Here is a 13,210-nt window from a genome sequence, read left to right on the forward strand (position 1 = left end):
ACAGGAAGTGTTCAGCCACATGTGAAACGTCAACCGCGACCAGCAACAAATGAAGATGCCCAAAAAAGTGTTTTAGCTGTTGTCGCGGCTACTCTTCACATCAGTAGCAGACAAATTGCGCGAGAATCGAGAATATCAAAAACGTCGGTGTTGAGAATGCTACATCAACATCGATTGCACCCGAACCACATTTCTATGCACCAGGAATTGCATGGCGACGACTTTGAACGTCGTGTACAGTTTTGCCACTGAACACAAGATTAATTACGGGACGATGACAGATTGTTTGTACGCGTTCTATTTAGCGACGAAGCATCATTCACCAACAGCGGTAACGTAAACCAGCATAATATGCACTGTTGGGCAACGGAAATTCCACGATGGCTGCTACAAGTGGTACATCAGCGACCTCAGCGTGTTAATGTATAGTGCGGCATTATGGAAGGAAGGATAATTGGCCCCCATTTTATCGATGGCAATTTAAATGGTGCAATGTATGCTGATTTCCTACGTAATGTTCTACCGGCGTTACTACAAGATGTTTCACTCATGACAGAATGGCGATGTACTTCCAACATTATGGATGTCCGGCACATAGCTCGCGTGCGGCTCAAGCGATATTGAATAGCATATTTCATGACAGGTGGATCGGTCGTCGAAGCACCATACCATGGCCTGCACGTTCACCGGATCTGACGTCCCCGGATTTCTTACTGTTGGGAAAGTTGAAGGTTATTTGTTATCGTGATCCACCGACAACGCCTGACAACATGCGTCAGCGCATTGTCAATTCATGTGGGAACATTACGGAATGCGAACTACTCGCTGTTGAGAGGAATGTCGTTACACGTATTGTCAAATGCACTGAGGTTGACGGACATCATTTTGAGCATTTATTGCATTAATGTGGTATTTAGAGGTAATCACGCTGTAATGGCATGAGTTCTCAGAAATGTTAACTTCACAAAGGTACATGTATCACATTGGAACAACCGAAATAAAATGTTCAAACTTACCTACGTTTTGTATTTTAATTGAAAAAAACCTACCTGTTACCAACTGTTCGTCTAAAATTATGAGCCATATGTTTGTGACTATTACAGCGCCATCTGTCACAAAACGGAAAAAGTGGTCCAACTAAAAAATTCATATTTCTTTACGTACTACACGAATATGTCATAAAAATGGGGTTCCTATTTTTAAAAAAATACAGTTGATATCCGTTTGACCTATAGCAGCGCCATCTAGCGGGCCCAACCATAACGCCATCTGGTTTCCCTCTTCAAGCTAGACAAGTTTCGTCTTTGTAGTTTTATTCGTTTGACGCTTATTTAGTGAGATATTTGGCCCGGTCACGATCAATGAACCACCCTGTTCTGTGTTGTTGACGTGTGTGTCACATTTAAAAATGTGGGCGGTGAGGTGTCCACTCTCAACTACTCACTTCTAAACATTAGTTTCAATTGTATTTCGTGTCAGTGTCTAATAATCCTCTTAGGCCCCCCGCCCGTTGCCGCGCCTCTATCGCTGTATCCCTCCCTCTCTCCACCTCCACACCCTCCATCTCCTTCATCAGGGCAATTTCCAACGCCTCCCCCTCCCGGATGACGAACTTCGCCGTGACATCTACCCTTCCTTCCAACTATAACCTGGCCTTGTTCCCCCCCCCCCTCTCCAGGGCCCCCTTTCCTCTTTCCTCCTTCTCCCAGAGCGGATTTCCCTCCGTCCCCCCTCCCCTGAGACCCTGCACCCCATACCTGCCTCTCTCCTTCCCACCCTACCTGGCCCTCTCCCGTGCGCCCCCTGCTCACCTCACCCATCTCTTCCACTCCCTCCCTTCTTCAGGTCTCCCTCATCTCCTAGCTCCTGGCAGATCCTCTGTATTGCTCATCATCAGTGTGCCACATCAGTGTTGTGTTTAGTGCTGTTACTCGTGTGCGTCAAGAGATGTGATTTTAATTGTGTCCTGCCTTGAGGTTCGCCATCAGTGTTACGTTATGTGCTATGCCCTCCATCGCTACTTTTATGCTCCAGTCATACTGTGCCTTGTGTTCTTTTAACCGTCGCCGTGTGTGGCTTTTTATATGTGCTACTTTTAAACAGTTTTTTTGTTATCTCCATTTTACAGTCACCCCATTTTTATATCTATGTTCACCTTATTCTCTCCTTTGCTGTTTTTCAATGTCTTCTATTGTTTTGTTCTGTCTTTCGGCTGAAGAGCAGCGCCTATGCTGCTGCCAGCCCGCCCCGATGGGGAATTGAAACACAATAAAGGAAAAAAAAATGCTCTTAGTCATTATATGAGACTCTGAGGACTGAGATATGAAACTGTGCGACAACAGACGCAGTATGCCTATAGTGAAGCTCAATGGGAAGTTCGCAGCATACAGCTTGGAATCTCGGAAGTTCGAGAGGTGCATGTGAGTTAAGTGGACACTGCTATAAAGTTGGTAAATCCGAATCTGTAACATTTTCAGTTACTTACCTACAATGTCAAATAACACATAATTTCTTCTACATCGGTGATAAGGTGTGGGGCATGATTCTGAGGGCGTACCAGGCACGTTCGTTACAACACATCGGAACTATCAACTATCATTGTACATTTGTAGATACTTAGCCCAAAATAAATGGAATCTCGATGAAACAACTCTGAAGTCTTTGCAAGCACTTCTGTCGTAAAATATATGAACATCCTGCTGAAAATGAACTGCGATAAAAATGATGTTACTGCAGTTCCCAGAATTAATCTCTTTCTCTGCGGCGGAGTGCGAGCTAGGGTATGAGAGTGGACACTCTGCCCACCCCCATCATTTTTTAAAATATGACGCACACACACATAATGTACGTTACACATTTGAAAGGGCTGAAATTCTCCAGTAAAGTGAAACATGTAAGTGGTGCAGATTATTGTGGTTAAAGTGGTTTCAGCATTTACAATCTACTTCGAGACTCTGGACACATACATGAAGTCTGACGGGATAGAAGAAGAAATGCGAGCGATTTGAAAGGCACAGAGGGTTCAGTATTAGTGTCAGAGGGTAACAAAGCTACTGAAAACTTGCAATTAATAATGGAAAGAGGAACAGGTAACATTCCTTAAGAGCTTGTAGAATATTTTTGTAGAATCTACTCTACTTCTATTTTAACCATATGTTGCAATTATTACTAACTTACATATTTAACTAAATTCTTCAAATCTTGCATGCTGATCCCGATATTCCTTGTAGTCTACGAATGTTCGGAACTGTATGGAATATTGCCAGAAATAGACAAATAAGATACCACTCAGTCTTCCGCTACCTGTGGTCTTCGGAATTACGCGAACTGACGAGGTGTCCGGGTTGTCGTCGTCAGTGAAACATATTATTCAGCACTTTAGTCTTCATTTCGGTAGTTTCAGATCACTTGTTGTCCTCGCCGAAAGCAATCCATCAGAAATTTCAGGGAAGGCGGAAGTGCAGCTCATACGGCGCCCGATCTCTTGTATAGTCGTCGACATTCATAGATCGTAGTTCGCAAGCTGATTCATAGCCCTGTAATATAAGCTACTCCATCACGTTTGACATTCACCCAGTACGCATTTGGTCACAGTGAACACGCATCGTGCGTCGAAATGAATATGCAGTCGCAGAAGTTTCGCGCCGCTGTTTTTGACCACTTCAGTATTCTCACTGATGTGCCCATTTGAGTTTCAGACGTAACTGGTGTCTATTATCTTCCACTTTCGTGACAGTCATTGTGAGGCACTTGAGTTCCTCTCTGGTGAACACAATGTGACGTGGCATTTTATTTGGTTGTTTGGAGGGAAAAGGGCATGATTTGCTGTAGGCATTGTCACAGCGTAAGCCACTGCATAGTACTTGACATGGATCTTCTTTGACGCAGATGTTGCGGTATTTGTGCCCTTGTATCCGTGGGCGTGCAGTTGACCGCGGCGACCGGAAGAAGCCGAAGAAGAACAAGAAGGCGCAGGTGGTAAGTGTCTCTCTAGCTCACACCAGTGGAACACAAATCTTATCCTACGCAGGATATTACTCACTGTGTTATATGTAGCTTAGCTTAGTTGCATGATACAAAAACTTGATACATATCTTCAAAACCAGATTTGCGTATGATGTTGCTATTGCTAAAACTGATCGTTTTAAACCCTCGGCAGGGAATACGACAATTGTGTTTGCAAGGCTGACTACCCGTATACATCAGAATATTTGACGCTTAGGTCAGAATAATGGTAGGGCCGCCTTTCATTTGTGGTACACTAAGTGAAACATGATGTGTAAAAGTGCATTTCGAGGTAATTTGGTCTTTTATTGCAATGACCTGATTACGAAATGAATCTACTGATGTTAAACATTTTTATTCTCTGTTATTCTATGGAATAATCTCCGGTTATTGCAGCTAACCTTTGACAGTTATCTGGTAGTTACACGTATAAACATTATGCGAGACGTAGGAGAAAAGCAGGCAGCCTTATTATGTCTTATGAAGCCCTCGATTTTTCAAAGGAGTCACCTTTCATACGACACTTACATTGCAATATACTGACAGTTAATATTTAATGCAAGCTGCCATATTGGTTTCTGGTAGTTGATTGTCTTTCTTAATATACCGAGTGATTTACATGTCTAATCGGTCTGCCTAGCGTCAGGATATGCACATTGCGATTCATCAAAGAAAGATTGAGTGACTGAGCCAACCAACAGAAGTAATAGGCCCTGTCCAGGTGCAGATGCAGAGAGGACAATGCGCAAACTACTGCTACTGCTGGGATCTCGCTTACTGGACGCTGATGATTTGGCCCCTTTTTGTGACTTGCTGCTACCAGCCCCACAACTCGGCCCGATCGTATATTTAGTCTCACATTCGCCACTTTTGGTCACTCCGTCATCGACAATATAAACAATCATTACACTCTACAGGCTCTCGCGAGTCAATTCTATACGACTTGGTATTCATTGGACAAATATATTATACTAGAACTGACATGTGATTACATTTTCACCCAATTTGGGTGCATAGATCCTGAGAAATCAGTACCCAGAACTACCACCTCTGGCTGTAATAGCGGCCTTGATACGCCTGGGCATGGAGTCAATTAGAGCTTGGATGGCGTGTGCAGGTACAGCTGCCCATGCAGCTTCAACACGATACCACAGTTCAACAAGAGTAGTGACTGGCGTGTTGTGACGAGCCAGTTGCTCGGCCACCATTGACCAGACGTTTTCAATTGGTGAGAGATCTGGAGAATGTGCTGGCCAGGGCAGCAATCGAACATTTTCTGTATCCAGAAAGGCCCGTACAGGATCTGCAACATGCGGTCGTGCATTATCCTGCTGAAATGTAGGGTTTCGCAGGCATCGAATGAAGGGTAGAGCCACGGGTCGTAACACATCTGAAATCTAACGTCCATTGTTCAAAGTGCCGTCAATGCAAACAAGAGTTGACCCTGACATGTAACCCCATAGTACCACACCGGGTGATACGCCAGTATAACGATGACGAATACACGCTTCCAATGTGCGTTCACCGCGATGTCGCCAAACACGGATGCGACCATCATGATACTGTAAACAGAACCTGGATTCATCCGAAAAAATGACGTTTTGCCATTCGTACACCCAAGTTCGTCGTTAAGTACACCATCGCAGGTCTGTGATGCGCGCGTGGAAGGTAACCGCAGCCATGGTCTCCGAGCTGACAGTCCATGCTGCTGCAAACGTCGACGAACAGTTCGTGCTGATGGTTGTTGTAAACGTCACCATCTGTTGACTCAGGGATCGACACGAGGCTGCACGATCCGTTACAGCCATGAGGATAAGATGCCTGTCATCTCGATTGCTAGTGATACGAGGCCGTTGGGATGTAGCACGGCTTTCCGTATTACCCTCCTGAATCCCCGGATTCCATATTTTGCTAACAGTCATTGGATCTGGAACAACGCGAGCAGCAATGTCGCGATACGATAAACCGCAATCGCGATAGGCTACAATCCGACCTTTATCAAAGTCTGAAACATGATGGTACGCACTTCTCCTTCTTATACGGGGCATCACAACAACGTTTCACCAGGCAACGCCGGTCAACTGCTGTTTGTGTATGAGAAATCGGTTGGAAACTTTCCTCATGTCAGCACGTTGTAGGTGTCGCCATCCGCGCCAACCTTGTGTGAATTCTCTGAAAAGCTAATCATTTGCTTATTAAACCATCTTCTTCCTGTCGGTTAAATTTCACGTCTGTAGCACGTCATCTTCGTGGTGTAGTAATTTTAATGGCCAATAGTGTACATGCAACAGGGCCACACTTAGAACAACGCAGCCACATTGTGAAGGAAGTGGACGTGAATAAAATAAACTTTCCCCTCTTAGGATGGTTATCCTTTACAGCACAGACTAATCGAAGTCACACACAACATTAAAATCTTTCATGCCGCTCAAAACGCTGACGTAAAACTATCACAAAACCAAGTGGGAGTTAGGTGACATTAGGGAAAGATGGTAGGCGTGTTTCTGTACCTGAAAAATGATGTCTATTAAATTATTGCGCCAGTCACATTAGAGTGGCGCTAGTAGCACCACTATGAGGTTGCAAATCGGGTTTACTTGAAATACAAGCTGTAAGGTGGTGAATGTTATGTTAACCGGGGACCTAGAAACGACGGAGATGCTCCTTCCCCGACGTAGACGCAGCCGTCCACAACCGCACGACGATTACAGCGATCCGCTCCACCTCTCCGCCGCCCCCCACCGAACCCAGGGTTAGTGTGCGGTTCGGCCCCCGGTGGACCCTCCCAGGGAACATTTCACACCAGACGAATGTAACCCCTTTGTTTGCGCGGTAGGGTAATGGTGGTGTACGCGGACGTGGAGAACGTGTCTGCGCAGCAATCGCAGACATCGTATAGCTGAGGCGGAATAAGGGGAACCATCCCGAATTTGCCGAGGCAGATGGGCGGATTCGTGCAGGGGACCGGCGCTCCTTCCCGCCCGGTAATGGTGAATGTTAATTATTTTTGAGACTGGCTGTGGTTAGCTGATGTAAGCCAAAAATGCCTTTAAAAAGGCAAAGAAGCAATTATCAGCACCTCACTGAGTCCTATAATAGGGCTACGAGAAGCTGCATGTTCCTTGTGCGATATTGCGTTGGTCACCAAAATGTTCGGTCGCAAGAAGACCGGGCTCTGGACGGCCAAGTGGCACTACCGAGATGGAAGACAATCGTGTTCGTAGTATGGCTCTGGTGCGTCGTACTGAATTTTTCAGCAGCAATATGAGCAGCAGTGGGCACCACGGTGACACAACAAACTGTTAAAACTCGGCTACTTCAAGGTCAGCTCCTAGCCAGACGACATGTAGCGTGCAATCCAATGGCCACAAAACACCTCCATTTGCGGTGTCTAGGGACAGATTGTTGGAGGGCTGGGTGGAGGCCTGTTGTGTTTTCTGACGAAACCTGGTTCTGCCTCGGTGCTACTGATGCCTGTGTTTTGGTTAGAAGTGAGGCAGCTGAGGGCCTACAGGCAACCTGTCTTGAGTGCTAAACACACTTCAGCTACATCTGGAGTTATGGTCTGGGCTGCAGTTTCGTACGACGGCCGAAGCACTCTCATTGTTACCTTGCGCACAATGACTGCAGATCTGTATGTCAGTCTGGTGATTCGACATGTTGTGCTGCCATTTATTAACAGCGTACCAGGGCGTGTTTTCCAACAACAGAACTCTCGCCCTCATGACACCGTTGTACCAAAAAATACTCGTGAGAAAGCCGATATGTTCCCTTGGCCTGCTCGATGTGACCGTGTTAGAGGGAGGACAGTTGAGGGCTTGCAACCAAACCGCCTGCGTGCTAAACACGCTGGACCTACACCTGGAGTTACGGTCTGGGGTGTAATTTCAAATAGCACTCAATCGATCATATGTGACAAAACTGGACTATAATTCCAGCGTCATCTACAATTAGCTGTAATCATCCCTATACTGAATGACCACGTGCAACATACATGGAGCTCCATCCCAAAAACTGATATCTGGCATCATGCAACACAATGCTTGCACGTTTGAATGTTTGTAATAAAAATTCTGGTGATTATGCTGGTTATTAACGTACCACCATTTCACATTTCCTACAGCGTGTTCATGCTTACATTACTCTGTGATCTTGTACATCTACATCTAAATGGATACTCTGCAAATCACATTTAAGTGCCTGGCAGTGGGTTCGTCGAACCACCTTCGCAATTCTCTATTATTCCACTCTCGTATAGCGCGGGGAAAGAACAAACACCTATATCTTTCCGTACGGGCTCTGATGTTACTTATTTTATCATAGTGATCGTTTATCCCTATCTAGGTCGGCATCAACAAAATATTGTTGGTGATTGGAACTTTGTGAGAAGATTCCTTCGCAAACAATCCTTTGTTTTAATGATGTTCATCCCAAATCCTGTATCATTGTAGTGACACTGTCCCGTATTTCACGACAATACAAAACGTGCTGTCCTTCTTGGACTTTTCGATGTACTTCGTCAGTCCTATCTGGTAAGGATCCCACACCGAGCAGCAGCATTCTAAGAGAGGACGGACAAGCGTAGTGTCGGCATCTCCTTAGTAGATCTGTTACATGTTCTTTGGTTAGCCTTTCCCACAACATTTTCTGTGTGTTCCCTTCAATTTAAGCTGTTCGTAATTGTACTTACAAGGTATTTAGTAGTATTCACGGCCTATACATTTGAGTCATTTATCGTGTAACCAAAGATTAACAGATTCCTCTTAGCATTCATGTGGATGACCTCACACTTTTCATTATTTAGATTTAATTATCAATTTTCACACCACATAGATACCACTTCTAAATCGTTTTGAAATTTCTTTTTGATCTACAGATGACTTTACTAGTCGATAAAAGACAGCGTCATCTGCAAACAACCTAAGACAGGTACTCAGATTTTCTCCCAAATCATTTATTTAGATAAGGAACAGTAAAGGGCTTATATTACTAAGTTGGGGAACGCCATAAATCACTTCTGTTTTACTCGAAGACTTCCAATCAGTTACTACGAACTGTGATCCCTCTGACAGGAAACCACGAATCCAGTCACATAACTGAGACGATATTCCATAAGAATGCAATTTCACTACAAGGCGCTTGTGTTGTACAGTGTCGAAAACCTCCCAGAAATCCAGAAATACGGAATTCTTATGTCTATGAGTTAGATATGTTACACAGAAAAATATATTATCGAAATTTCATTACTCTGAATTAATTATATTTTGGTTTTGCGATGTTTTCCGTCAGTGTACATCCAAAATATTTGATGCCCTTCACATAACAGTCGAATGATTTCTACAAAACCAGTACTACATACAAGAATGTCAGTCATAACACCAAATATCCTTCTGTTTCCAGGATTGCAATATGACCGACACCATGCGCGGCAGCTACCCCATCACTGGTGAAGAGCTGCCACTGCCGCCTCTGCTGTCACCACCGCCATCGCCGTCGCCTCTGCTGCCTCCCACGACCCAAGGCGTTGAGAACATCGCTGCTGAAGAGAAATCGTTGCCGCCCACCACCGCAGGCAGCGGTGACATCGCAGCTGACGAAGAGCCACCGTCCCCCGCTACCTTGGACGGCGGCGAGATCAGCTATGTCGAAGAGCTGCTGGCACCCACCATCTCTGCTGTCAGCTGCAACTACCTCCTTGAAGAGCCGCCACTCCCCACCACCTTGAGTGGCGCTGCTAACACCATTGCAGATGAGACACTGCTCCCCACCATTTTGGGGACCTGTGATGCAAGTGGTAATGAAGAGCCGTTGCCTTCCACCGTCATTGGCAGCGGTGACGCTGATGCCCCTGTTGACCCACTGCCACCCACCACCCCAGGCAGTGGTAAAATCCTAGCTGATTGTGAGCCACCATCCCCTACTACCTTGGACGGTGGCGAGATCAGTTATTTCGAAGAGCTGCTAGCACCCACCATCTCTGCTGTCAGCTGCAACTACCTCCTTGAAGAGCCGCCACTCCCCACCACCTTGAGTGGCGCTGCTAACACCATTGCAGATGAGACACTGCTCCCCACCATTTTGGGGACCTGTGATGCAAGTGGTAATGAAGAGCCGTTGCCTCCCACCGTCATTGGCAGCGGTGACGCTGATGCCCCTGTTGACCCACTGCCACCCACCACCCCAGGCAGTGGTAAAATCCTAGCTGATTGTGAGCCACCATCCCCTACTACCTTGGACGGTGGCGAGATCAGTTATTTCGATGAGCTGCTAGCACCCACCATCTCTGCTGGCAGCTGCAACTACCTCCTTGAAGAGCCGCCACTCCCCACCACCTTGAGTGGCGCTGCTAACATCATTGCAGATGAGACACTGCTCCACACCATTTTGGGGACCTGTGATGCAAGTGGTAATGAAGAGCCGTTGCCTCCCACCGTCATTGGCAGCGGTGACGCTGATGCCCTTGTTGACCCACTGCCACCCACCACTCCAGGCAGTGGTAAAATCCTAGCTGATTGTGAGCCACCATCCCCTACTACCTTGGACGGTGGCGAGATCAGTTATTTCGATGAGCTGCTAGCACCCACCATCTCTGCTGGCAGCTGCAACTATCTTCCAGAAGAGCCGCCATCCCCCACCACCTTGTGTGGCACTGCTAACACCGTCGAAGATGAGACACCTCCCCTCACCGTCTTGGGGAGCTATGAAACAACTAGTTATGAAGAGCCGTTGCCTCCCACCGTCATTGGCAGCGGTGACGCTGATGCCCCTGTTGACCCACTGCCACCCACCACCCCAGGCAGTGGTAATATCCTAGCTGATTGTGAGCCACCATCCCCTACTACCTTGGACGGTGGCGAGATCAGTTATTTCGATGAGCTGCTAGCACCCACCATCTCTGCTGGCAGCTGCAACTACCTCCTTGAAGAGCCGCCGCTCCCGACCACCTTGTGCGGTGCTGCTAACATCATTGCAGATGAGACTCTGCTCCCCACCATTTTGGGGACCTGTGATGCAAGTGGTAATGAAGAGCCGTTGCCTCCCACCGTCATTGGCAGCGGTGACGCTGATGCCCCTGTTGACCCACTGCCACCCACCACCCCAGGCAGTGGTAAAATCCTAGCTGATTGTGAGCCACCATCCCCTACTACCTTGGACGGTGGCGAGATCAGTTATTTCGATGAGCTGCTAGCACCCACCATCTCTGCTGTCAGCTGCAACTATCTTCCAGAAGAGCCGCCATCCCCCACCACCTTGTGCGGCACTGCTAACACCGTCGAAGATGAGACACCTCCCCTCACCGTCTTGGGGAGCTATGAAACAACTGGTTATGAAGAGCAGCCGTCCCTCACCATCTTTGACGGCAGCAAGATCACCCCTGAAGTATCTCTGTTGGTGCCTTTAGTCGATGTTGCACCATCGCCCCTACAGGGCGTGCTTCTTACTGGCCCTCCCAGAAAGCAGGCCTTCCCTAAACTTTGCACAAAGAAAAAAGCATCTAATTCTACTCTTTGTCTTCGTGGGCCGCCTCCTTTTCCGGCCTTTAGGAACAAAAAGTAATGTGATGAGGCTGTAATTCGAGTCAAAATTAATAAAGTTTTTTCAAAACACATTTGTTATTAATCTCGCTGGATTGTTTGGTTTATGTGATAGAATGTGTTCCTACACCTTTGATGTCAGTTGTAATTTCATGTTCTATCCGATGTACACATGAGGAATTATACTGCGCCACCCTACAGACACGACTACCATAGTTGAAATGAAACGATTAGACACTACAGAGACATAGTGACACATAATGGCAGAGCAATGTTGCACTTCAATTTCTTAGTTTCACTCACTCAGCTACAGTCAAGAAGCACAAGACAAGAATCTGCTATGTTAGCTGTATCGTGGAAGTACGTCACCCGACTTCACAGGTAAGACTAGCCTAAGATAACCAGCGAGAGCAAACTTGTTTGTGGGAAATACCGTCTGTCCAGATCACAACATAGACACTTTTACTTGGGTATTTATTCTCTCGATACAGCACGCACTAGATACCACTACGAAGATGTTGTGCACAGATACTATTTATGGTTTGATTTTAGTAATGCATCTATCAAAAGATCTACACGGTTCGTACGAACAACTACCATCAAAGACAATCTCAGCTTCAGTGGAAAATCCTGCGCACTTTAGTATACGTTGGATAGAAAATTAGATACTCGGCGTCACCAACATAAATTTTTCCAGTGGGTAACTCTGCTACACGGAAACGCATCTCGCTATCCAACGGCGTAACAAAAATTCTCACCTACTTTTTAAAAAGAATACGTGCTGTCGTCCCGATAATACCGTAGAAATATCTTTCCAGTTGAAACTTACACCCTAATTATGTAGAACTAGCTAACTACAGTGTGCTTATCTGCAGTTTTAAACAATGTTTATTTTATGTCGCACTTTCAGAGATACAATTTTCTCTCTTTTTTTAATTGACGTTATTAACCAGAAGGAACTTCTGTGTGCAGCAACCACACACCACAGTAATATCCTTACAGAACTTGAACTCCAACGCATTAATTCGTTTCAAAATTCTCTTACTCTCAGAAAAAAGTAAATTATTTGTCTTTCCAGAACTAATCATCTTTCCCTTGAAATATAATCCTAGAGATAACTTCTGTTTTTTTTTTTTAATTTAAGAAATATGAAACAATTTCTCTCTTTGGAAATTAACAACTCTGAACTAATATTTTCCATTTTTTTAATTAATATATTTGATTTTCATAACGTTGCAGACTTTTCTGTATCTAAACTTTGGCTCCTTCCTGACGATGTTTGCAAAATATTTGTTTGCTATAAAACTGAACTTCCCTTTTAAAATATCTTTGAATACTAAATACAGAACCAATGAGACTATGGACATTATTTTTATTTTTAAAACAGAAACTTTTTTGTCTTTATTGTCTGTTTTCTTTCATGTACAGATACAAGTCATCTTTGATTTTACGAGTGGTGGTCAATCAGACAAATCCCTCTAACCGGAAAAAAGGCTCGGTATCACCGCCACTTTTCAGACTGCTTGAACTTTAAAACAGACATGAAATTAATCCTACTTCAAGTGGACTTCGCGTAGATGCGCCGCTATTGAAATTATTTAAAACACAGTACTCGCACGATTGGAGAGACAGTTGATGTGTCCTCAGTAACAATGGTTTTTGCTTTGTCG

General features: G+C 45.4%; 1 protein-coding gene across 1 annotated transcript; it reads left to right on the plus strand.

The window, feature by feature from the left end:
• Positions 1–9,414: 9,414 nt before the first annotated feature.
• On the plus strand, positions 9,415–11,562 carry LOC126176144 (proteoglycan 4-like). Its single transcript, XM_049923285.1, has one exon. It carries the CDS (start codon positions 9,415–9,417, stop codon positions 11,560–11,562), a length of 2,148 nt encoding a protein of 715 aa, XP_049779242.1.
• The last annotated feature ends 1,648 nt before the right edge of the window (positions 11,563–13,210 follow it).

The sequence above is a fragment of the Schistocerca cancellata genome, chromosome 3 (assembly GCF_023864275.1).
Source record: "Schistocerca cancellata isolate TAMUIC-IGC-003103 chromosome 3, iqSchCanc2.1, whole genome shotgun sequence".
NCBI lineage: Eukaryota > Metazoa > Arthropoda > Insecta > Orthoptera > Acrididae > Schistocerca > Schistocerca cancellata.